Here is a 10732-nt window from a genome sequence, read left to right as displayed (position 1 = left end):
GGATTTTGAAACAAGGAAGGACTTGACGCGGTGGAGCAACTTGGAGTAGACTCGGTCGGCGGAGGAGGACTCGTCATCAGCGAGTTGTTGAGGGACGAGTTTGGCGGCGTCAGAGGATAGGGCGCAAAAATAGTCGTCGGCCTCGATTGAAGAGAGGAAGTTGTTGAGGAGTGAGGTGTGAGGAGGAGGGGAGGAATTGGAGATGATTGCTGGTCTGGGGAGAAAAAGGAGAGCGCCAAAGACAAGAGAGAAAAAAAATTAATAAAATAATAAATGCAAGTGCTACAGTAACTGTGCATATATGCACAATTACTATAGCAATTGTGCATAAATGCCCAATTTTACACCCACTAATTTTTTTGCTCAAAAGGTGTAAAATGAGCACATTTTTCTATTTTGCACAACTTTGCATCAACTGATGCAGTTGCTCTAATAGACACAGAACTAGGGCTATGATTAAGGGTAAAATTATGACATTAAAATTTTTAGAAAGAAGCACATAATGTCTGTGCTGCATCAACTAGTTGGAGCTAACAACTTTGTAACTTGTTGAACAGTTCTATATCTTCCATTCAAAAAAAAAAAAAAAAAAAAAAAAAAGGAAAAAAAAGAAGCATCGAGAGAAGTAGTGCATCTTAAGTCCTAACCAACCAATCAATCAATATCTATACGCCAAAAATGTAACATTTATTGTTCTTATGTTTTTGTTGAGCTACATTAGCTGTCATGTTATTATTTTCTTTTCGTTCTTTGTTTTTAAAAAACATGTATATAAATATTAATGTATGAAATAATGCATTATGCCTTTATTTATTTTCAAAACTAGTTATAACTTATCAATTATGATATGACTGTCACTTTTTACTAAAATGAATTTACACATTTTTGAACTTTTATTTTTGAGAAGAATTTTTTAGAAAATATAATACTTTGTATTAAATGTAACTTATAATAGAAAATATATGCAATACAAATACTTTGAGCGGAGATGCCATTTATTTATTCTTAGTATATACCTGCTTGAAAAAAATCTCATTCCACCATTGAATTCATATTTGTATGCTAATATAGTATTCAAGGCTAGGATAAAGGGTTCAATTTTACTCCTACTTAGAGAACCATATGTCATTTTTATAAGCTTCAAGAGATAGAGATAATAAAGCTCTTAAAAAATGGTTTTTTTTTTTTTTTTTTCCCCTTTCATTTTCTTTTCATATAAACTATTACATGCAAGTAGTTTTCTTGATATGTTTTTTTGTGGTGTACCAACTTTCTCTACATGGTACCAAATTTAACTTGAATAAAACCTTTAACAGACACATAAAATCACATACACATGCATAATAATTTAGTTAAAAATATTAATGTGATAATAAATATGATTGATGTTACTTTAACAACAAATCAATTCCATCATATTAGAATACATTACTTATAAAAGATTATGGTTTTACAGCACTTTATTATTATAATTATTATTAATTTTTTGAGATATGTTTACTAATTACGGTTTGACATTTGGTCCATTTTGGACCACTTTGGTCCAATTTAGTCCCATTCTGTTCATTTCAATCTATTTCGATCAATTTTAGTTCACTTTGATGTAGTTACTTAAGAATATAAAAAGATAACTTTGTGTTAGAACCCCTTTTCTTTTCCCTCTCTCTCTCCCTTGTGTGTGTATGTGTATTTGTTTCTCAAAAAAAAAAAAAAAACCTTTGTATATCATTAAATTATATAAAGTTATATTATATTATACACGCACACATTCACACATCACAGTTCACACAAATAACATTATAACAAGATATAAAAAAATAAAGTACACAATCAGTATTAGCCACGCACTCACACATATGTGTGTGCACACATACATATATATTATAAAAATTTATAATAAAGAGAAAGACATTCACAATTCACAAACACTTAATCTTTACTCTTAGAGTTGGTGATAGCAAGATAGTTAAATAGAGAAAAGAGATGAGATGGGATTACGAGGGGAGAGTGATTTGTGTGGTTTTGGGATAAGACTAATTTGTGATGTTGCTTGGTTTTGGGTTGAACTAATTTGTGATCAGGGTGTGCAAAATATTTTTGAGGGTAAATTAAACTGGTAAAAGGATATATATATATATTAAGTCGGGGTTCATTTGAACCCCTATAAGTACTTGTAGTGCTGCCCTAAACATGTGCATCTTTATTAGTCATTATATCATACAATTTCAAGTTTGTAAACGCATATAATATGAAAAAATCAATACACCACTGTCTTTCTATTTTGAATCTTTGATTATAAAATAGAATACTAGAGATTACAATTTTTTATAAGGAAAATTGTTGAAATATTTTGTTTGATACATCAATAGTTGGGGTGAGGTGATTTGAACCCTGCTGGATGATTTATGCAGATTGCTCACACGGTCACACTTAGTGTTGGATTCAACTTTCTTACTATAAGCAATAATTCTATAATGTAGCTTAAGGTAGGTGAGTCTGCGCAACTGCGCATATGGATGAGGGCTATACTTATGCTTGCAAGGATGGTGGGATATAGTGAAAACTACAGAGTCAACACAGTGGTTATGTTGTCTCTCACAAGGGAACTTTTTTTTTCTTATGCATACACAAGAAAATAGATTACAATAAACCCTTAACTAGATTTTGAACATGGAAAAGGGGTTAAGAAACTCAAACAGTTGATGCACTTGTGTGAAGCGCAACTAAGGAGGCATAAAATCCATCCTGTATATTAATCAAAGTCCCATGCTTTCCTTTCTCCACGATAACTCCATTCTTAACCACTGCAATCAGATCTGCATTTCTTATTGTGGACAATCTATGAGCCACCACAACTGTAGTCCTGCTTACTATGACTCGGTCTAATGCATCTTGCACTACTCTTTCAGACTCAGCATCGAGTGCACTGGTAGCCTCATCTAATAGCAATATTTTTGGATTTTTAATTATAGCACGTGCAATGGCTATGCGCTGCTTCTGTCCGCCAGATAATTGGATTCCTCGTTCTCCAACTACAGTATCATAACCCTGCATTTTGCATCAAAAAGAAAGAAAAAAAATTAACTATTTACTTAATTAAGCATTAGCTTATTATTATCGTTGTTCACATTGTTCTTACCTGGTTTAATCCACTAATGAACCTGTGGGCATTGGCCAATTCTGCGGCAGCTATAATCTCTGCCTCAGTTGCATCTCCTCCATCTCCTCCCTTTCCATATGCAATGTTAGCACGGATTGTGTCATTAAATAGAACTGGTTCTTGGCTCACAAGCCCCATTTGCTGCCTCAGCCACTTCAATTGGAGCTTATTAATTTCAGTTTTATCAAGTGTAATATGACCTGAATCAGGATCATAAAATCTTTCCAATAATGCTATCACTGTGGATTTACCACTCCCACTTTCTCCAACCAGGGCAACAGTCTGAAAGAATAGATTCAAACAAACACAATTTTGAGTTTTGGACTAGGATCTAAATAAAATGCAGACAATGTTTTGTCTTTTCTCGTTACAGCCAAAATGGAATTTAAAACATGATCTATTAGAGAATATTACTTTACCTTGCCTGCAGGAATAACTAAGTTGAGGTCTCTGAAAATCTGAATATCTGGCCTAGATGGATATTTAAAGCTCACATGATGAAGCTCAATTTCTCCCTTGACATTATCTAATGTTGTCCCAGACTCATCACTTGGGTCTATCTTTGACTTACTGTCTAATATTGCAAATATGGAAGCAGAAGCAGTTTTGGCCTTTTGAGTATCGGTGGAAAAGGAGCTTGATTGAGTAACTGCAGTAGCTGCCATGGTCAAAGCAAAGAAAACCTGCAAACCACACGTACATGTTAAATAAATTAGAAGATAATTTGGAGAAATGGATCTCATTTAGATTTCTTTCCCTCAAAGTTCTGAAGTAGATTTGGAAAAAGAAAATGGTTATCAAAGGCTTATATACTCGAAAAACAGCTGAGAATGATGTTTGGCCATGTTTAATGAGTTGAGCTCCTGCATAGAAGCTGGTTGCATAGACGCTAAACAATAGGAAGGAAGATGCCCCAAATCCTATTCCACTGATCAAGCCCTCCTTTATGCCTGCCTTCCTAGGCCCTTCACATTTCTCTTCATATAGTTGCATTACCTTCTCTTCAGCACAGAAAGAAGCAACAGTTCTTATACTCCCAACTGCATCATTAGCTATTTGGCTTGCATCCTCATACATTGCCTGCAAGTAAATTTAGTCTTGATCAATAATTCATGAATTATAATTAACTTAGAAAGTTAATTTGAAATGTTCATTTGATTGAAACTTGAAGTGGATTTGTTTTCTTACTTTTTCTTCCTTGAAATTCATAATATTAGGCATGCTGCAGCCATAAAAACTGTGTAATTAGTTATATAGCATACCTTTGCATCTGCACTGAATCCTCTCATAGACTGTCGTTGAACATATCCATTGACTCCAATCAGAGGAACCAATGCAAGGACAATAAATGCAAGCTGCCAACTTGCATCAAAAGCAATGACTAAACCTGCAACTACTGATGCAATACTTTGGACAATTTGACCTAGTGCATCGCCAACTAGGGCGCGCACTGTTGCTGCATCTGCTGAGAGCCTTGCACCAATTGCACCACTTGAGTTCTCAGGCTCATCAAACCAACCAATCTCCTTATGAACCACCTTTTCAAAACACATTAATCTGATACGTTCTATTAACTTACATCCAGCCACAGAAAATAGGTATGATCGTGCTGGAGCTGACAAAAATGATACTGCACCAAGGACTAAAAACATTAGTGACCAAAACTTTGCATCCTTTTTTCGTTCATGAGGTGGTTCAAAGAACGTTTTGATTACACTGGAAACTAGCAAACCGAAAATTGGAAGTATTACTCCACTGATGATTGCAGCTATTGTTCCACCTAAAAGCACTGGAATCTCTGGCTTATTGAGATAGGCAAGGCGGCGAATCGAGACCTCTGGAGATTTTTTTTTGGCTTCTGGAGGGTTATCTAGATCTTCCAATGCAGTGTCAGTCACATCAAGTCTTGCGGGAATACCAAAAGCAACTGAGAATGAGTGGTGGCTACTGTTTCCCCTTCCAGATGATCCTCGGCTTATTGATTGAAGGATTGATGATTTTCGACTTGACTGCCTAAGACTTGACTGTCTAAAAGATTCCATAGTTATTTCAGACTTGTTTTGATCATCTGTAGCTTGCTTCGACTCCTTTTTTACATCTTGCAAGCGTATAAGCTGAGAGTATGCTCCATCAGGATCCTTGAGTAATTCTGAGTGTGAGCCTGATCAATAACCAAATACACTATGAAATGAGTATCTCACTGCCTCTCTCACACCACACGAGAGAATTGAATTCTATGATATATTTACAGCCAACCAATGGTCTTATGCTTTAGTTTCGCTTTTTTGTGGGGGTTGGGGGGGGGGGGGGGGTGGTGAGGAGAATCCATAAGTACTACTGGAAATCAAAAAACAAGTTTGTGTGATGAAATGAAACACAAATAATAACACAAGGAAATTTATCTTCTTTCTTTCAACAACTGTCAAACTACATGGAACAAGTGAACAACTGAGCAATTTTAAAAAAATTGGAATTTGACCACAATCTAAAAGATAAGCATGGAGGTTCAGAAAATTACTGAGCATTTACAAAATAACTTAGGTTTCTGTACACGAAAGATTTTAGAATTCAGTAATCTGATGAGTATAACAGTCTGTTCAACAAGACAGTAAACCTAGGCTGCAAGAAATCTATCTACCATGTTCTATGTATACATGATATTGGCTGTACATGTGAATGAATAATATGGTAAGACTATACTAATAAGATGGTACCTTTTTCAACCATCTTTCCTCTGTGAATAACTGCAATCATATCAGCATTCCTCACTGTGCTCAAACGATGGGCAACAATGACAGTTGTTCTGTTAACCATAATCCTGTCCAATGCCTCTTGCACTATTTTCTCTGATTCTGCATCAAGTGCACTTGTTGCTTCGTCCAGAAGTAAAATTCGTGGGTCTTTCAGAATTGCTCTTGCTATTGCAATCCTCTGCTTTTGTCCACCAGACATCTGCGTTCCATGCTCACCAACCATGGTATCTAGTCCCTGGAAGTAAAAATGAAAATCTCAAAGTAAAATAACAATTTTCTAATCTTGAAGGTGAACGAAGGGTCTTAGAGAGTGAAAATTGTAACCTGTGGCAATTTATCTATGAATTTGGCAGCATTTGCAAGTTCAGTTGCTGCTCTTATCTCTTCAATAGTTGCACCATCCTTTCCATATGCAATGTTAGCCTTAATGCTAGAGGCAAACAACACAGGTTCCTGACTGACAAGACCAATCTTTCCCCTAATCCACTTAAGCTGAAACTCTTTAATGTTAATGTTATCTATAAGAACTTCCCCAACTTGTGGATCATAGAATCTCTCTATAAGACTGATTACTGTTGATTTCCCACTCCCACTTTCTCCCACTAATGCTGCAGTTGTGCCACTAGCGATATTAAGTGAAAAACCATTAAATATTTGCTCATCCGGTCTGGTTGGATAGCTGAAATAAACATCCCTCAATTCTATATCTCCATGAATGTCATCCAATACTTTTCCACTTTTTTCAAAAGCATCTATCTTTGGCTTCCTCTCAATAGTCTCAAACATCTTAAAGGCTGCAGCTCGTCCAGCAGCAAATGCACTGAGGCAGGGAGATGCCTGCCCTAGGGACCTGAAGCATCCATATTATTGTAGAAGGCAAGAAGTAAATAAGCATATAAGGCAACAAAGATATACATACATCCATACACAGATTCATATATTTTTGTGCATGTGCGCTCGTGTAATTTCAGCAAAAAAATTAGAATAAAATTTTTATTTATTGGGGAAATAGGAATTATAATTACTAGCAATAATTTCAGCAACATAATTAAAAAACAAAATGTAGCTCACATGGAAGCAGTTAAGACAGCAATAATCACGTTCATCACTTGACCTCCAGAGTATGTGTGTTTTTCCTCTAGTGTCAACTTTGTACCGAAATACACAGCCAAAGAATAGGTGCAAAACACAACTAACATAACCGTGCCAAAACCTATTCCAGCAGCTAAGCCTTCATGAACACCAGATTTATAAGCATCTACAAGAAACTTTTTGTAATTTGTTATAGCTTGCTTCTCTCCTGTAAAGGATGCAACCTAGATTGGAAGCAATGATAGATGTCATAATTTTGCTATAGAAAAAGGAGCAAAATTGGATTAACTGTATCAATAAATTTATCCAATTTTTTTTGTCAAATGTATTTGGTTTTGAAAAAGTGACTTACTGTTTTGATTGAACCAATTGTTTGTTCAACTACATTTGCTGCTTTTCCATAAGCACTTTGTCCACGGGATGCCATTTTGGATATTATCATGGCAACAAAAGCACCAGCCATAACAAGAAGAGGAATAGCAGAACACAAGACAATGGTAAGAAGCCAGCCTCTGACAAATGCTATTATAAAGCCCCCGAAGAAGGTTGATATCAGCTGTATAAATTTCCCAACCTGCACAAGTAGACTTTAGTTGACTCTAGGATTATATTTAGGTGCACAAGATAAAAAAAACTTCGTTCTGATGTAATTCTTGCGGATATACTATACCTTCTCACCCATGGCATCTTGTATGAGAACAGTGTCACCAGACATTCTCCCAATAACCTCACCAGTGTTAGTTTCCTTATCAAAGAAAGAAACATCTTGTCTCAATATAGTCTTCAAATACAAACCCCTTATTCGTGCAGCCTGTCTTGCTCCCGTGACCATCCAGCATGTCACCTCTGTCAAACAACATACGTGATTTTCTTAATCTTCAATGGGTTGTATATAAAAGATTTTCTCTATGCATACAAAATCTGCAAAGATTTTGAGCATGGAATACACTTATGGAGTAATGCTGCACAGCCAATCCCCACTGCCAAGTAGACAAATTTTAGAGAGACCTAAAATTTCACAGGTGGTTAATTACTAGCATCACCATTTCAACAAATAAAAATATAAAAGAAGGATCAAGGATTCAAATGCATTCCTATGCATGCTATAAAATGGGAAAATCGAAGTTTAAACTCTTAGGAAAGTAATGAAAAATAAAATCAGAAGTTTAAGTCACATCTTTCCATTCATAATGATTGAAGTAAACCTCATTTTCTTTGCCCGTGTATTGTCTATTTACCTTGGAAATTATACTAACAATATCTGTGTTGCTACTCTGGTTGTTGCCAAAGCTATTGATCATTTGGCCAAACAATATTGTCATAAGGGGCATTCCTAACCCACTTGCAATTGCTCCAACGGTGCCAACAATCATCAATGCAACATCAGTGGAATCTGCAAATGAGAAAAGCTTGAGAAGTGGAACTGTCTGGGTTTTCTCCTCCCCATCAATGTTGGAGCTCTTCTCTGCTTCTGCGTCTCCATTTGATGTGGTGGCCATTTTACCAAGTCCAAGATCTCAATCCAATTTACAGCTACTTCAAACCGAACACATAGAACTTAAATTGCACCAGCTGAACACAATCAATTGCTGAAATTAGCAACTTATAAGTCAAAGCCAGATAAATTGGACCAGTGGCCAATTGTTAAAATGGTGATTCACGAAGTGTAGCAGGAATGAGGAATTCTAAAGCTACAAGCAGTAAGCAAGTAACAATATTGGAATGAGCTAGTTTCTCCACCTTGAAATGATTGTATTGGTCAATTAGCTTAGCAATAAGAAAGAAAGAAACAGTAAAACTAATTTAAATCACTCGGAAAGTTAAGACCTTGTTGGAATTATACAGATCAACATTCATCATATCTTAATTTAAAACCTTCAAGCAGATGGCAAACACTAATGTAAGCGAAACTACTAGGATGTTATATAGATAATTTTCCGAGGAAGGCCTCAATAACCAGACTTAGATGACAAAAGTAAATCAACCGAAGGCTAAGATGTCCATTTAAAAAAAAGAGAAGGTCAAACACGTCATCTAATTAGGTAGCTTTACAATTAAAGAATTCAACCAAGAAATTTCTAAGGTATACATTTAAAGGTTCATGTAGTCAGGGATGCCTTTGTGAAATTTATTTGTGTCTCTGCCACTGAATGTGAACTGAAATCTGTGTGGCACCATGAGCCCTGTGCTGTGCATTTGGATATAGAGATTTGTAAGAGAGAAGTTGATAATGACAAAAGTAAATCAACCGAAGGCTCAGATGTCCATTTAAAAAAAAAGAGAAGATCAAACACGTCATCTAATTAGGTAGCTTTGCAATTAAAGAATTCAACCAAGAAATTTCTAAGGTATACATCTAAAGGTTCATGTAGTCAGGGATGCCTTTGTGGAATTTATTTGTGTTTCTGCCACTGAATGTGAACTGAAATCTGTGTGACACCATGAGCCCTGTGCTGTGTATTTGGATTGAGAGATTTGTAAGAGAGAAGTTGATACAATATATTTTACTGTTTCTATTTACCCAAAACATTATAAATCAGTACTAAACTATCTTGAGCAATCTCCATGGAGGAAGACAAGCCTTGCCAATGAGACTGTAAAGATTAGACAGCAGTAGTATATGTTTCTTGCTGCATGCTTGTTGTAACCAAGTACAGCAGGTTGTTCATTCCTCATGAAAAAAATTCTGGTGAGGCATTAGGTTAACAGTAAAAGATGTACTTTTTCTACATTAGTTTTACCTGTCTACAGAAAACGAGGAAACTGAATGTTTTCCAACTTCTCTTCTGTTCTTTGTCAGAAACAAAATATCTGAAGCCCTGTGTCTTCCATCACAATCAAGAAACCTAAGATACACCCTCTGCCAGCTAAAGTCACAATAACCAATGAAAACAGAACCCTTTACCAAATGATCACGGAGAAAAAGAGAGAGCAACGAAAATTTGGTAAGTATACCAAAAGTCAAAAGGCTTTCTGTAACTAAAAATTGAGTGTTATCCTAGCCCCAGATAAGAGAAGAAAAAAAGTTTAAGCTACGAAGCCTTGGATGACTTAATTAACGGTCTCAACCGTTAAAAAAAAAAATGAAACTAATTAAACTTGTACGAAAGTATTGGTTTTTTGATAACCAAAGTATTGGTTTAAAACAGTTTCAATGGTGATCACATATAATATAAGAGCATACTTATTGTTGAAGAAAGAGAAAGATAAACACCGATTAAACAAAAGATTAAATGTCCCACTAAACTCCGCATCTAGAATACGTTGACATTCCATATAATAATGATTTTTTTAGCCTCTAGTATAATCATTTACAACGTGCAATACAAATATACAATTTACACATGTATGGCGCTGTATATGCTGTGTTTATTGTTATCACTATATGGCTTATTGTGTGTTTAAGACATTTGTTTATGAGTTATTTTAGGAATGTTTTAATAATACATTAATGAGAACTATAAAAAGTGGTAAATAAAGGTTAATTACTTATTTCTTCTCTCATAAAATGTTTTTAAAAATAGTTCCTAACTTAATACCCTTTAAGGTATTCATTATAGTTTAAGAAGGATATGTTTATATTTTTATGTGGATGACTGTATTTTTGTTTGGCTCAAGAATAACCTAGTTCAATCATAATTAGTCACATAATAAAAAAACACATTTGTATAAAAACTAAACATGAACTACGAGTTATGAATTGGTTAATTTGAACTTTTTTTTTTTT

At 35.1% G+C, this 10732-nt stretch overlaps 1 protein-coding gene across 5 annotated transcripts; it reads right to left on the bottom strand.

Annotated features, from left to right (window-relative positions):
- Positions 1-1817: 1817 nt before the first annotated feature.
- On the bottom strand, positions 1818-10114 carry LOC115971779 (ABC transporter B family member 4-like). 5 transcript variants are annotated; one of them, XM_031091809.1, is made up of 13 exons: positions 9747-10114; positions 8244-8577; positions 7959-8013; positions 7676-7851; positions 7358-7579; positions 6985-7229; positions 6238-6763; positions 5875-6148; positions 4423-5321; positions 3974-4240; positions 3580-3843; positions 3140-3442; positions 1818-3048 (listed from the first exon to the last, which is right to left on the bottom strand). In XM_031091809.1, the coding sequence occupies exons 2-13, from the start codon at positions 8502-8504 to the stop codon at positions 2692-2694; spliced, it is 3849 nt and encodes a 1282-aa protein (XP_030947669.1). In that variant the 5' UTR covers positions 8505-8577; positions 9747-10114; the 3' UTR covers positions 1818-2691. The 5 variants fall into 5 exon arrangements, with proteins under 5 accessions (XP_030947669.1, XP_030947673.1, XP_030947672.1 ...); XM_031091813.1 differs by lacking the exon at positions 9747-10114 and adding an exon at positions 9527-9543; XM_031091812.1 differs by lacking the exon at positions 9747-10114 and adding an exon at positions 9360-9518.
- Between the last annotated feature and the right edge of the window lie 618 nt (positions 10115-10732).

This window comes from Quercus lobata, chromosome 12 (assembly GCF_001633185.2).
Source record: "Quercus lobata isolate SW786 chromosome 12, ValleyOak3.0 Primary Assembly, whole genome shotgun sequence".
Classification (NCBI taxonomy): domain Eukaryota; kingdom Viridiplantae; phylum Streptophyta; class Magnoliopsida; order Fagales; family Fagaceae; genus Quercus; species Quercus lobata.
Note: the sequence above shows the minus strand (reverse complement) of the source record. Positions and strands in the feature narration are given on the sequence as shown.

Coding starts and splice junctions, on each gene's coding strand:
- LOC115971779 (XM_031091809.1), bottom strand. CDS start 8,504: ATGGCCACCACATCAAATGGAGACGCAGAAGCAGAGAAGAGCTCCAAC. Junction 6,149..6,237: donor TCATAGATAAATTGCCACAG/GTTACAATTTTC, acceptor TTTTACTTCCAG/GGACTAGATACCATGGTTGG. Junction 3,443..3,579: donor TAGTTATTCCTGCAGGCAAG/GTAAAGTAATAT, acceptor CTATTCTTTCAG/ACTGTTGCCCTGGTTGGAGA.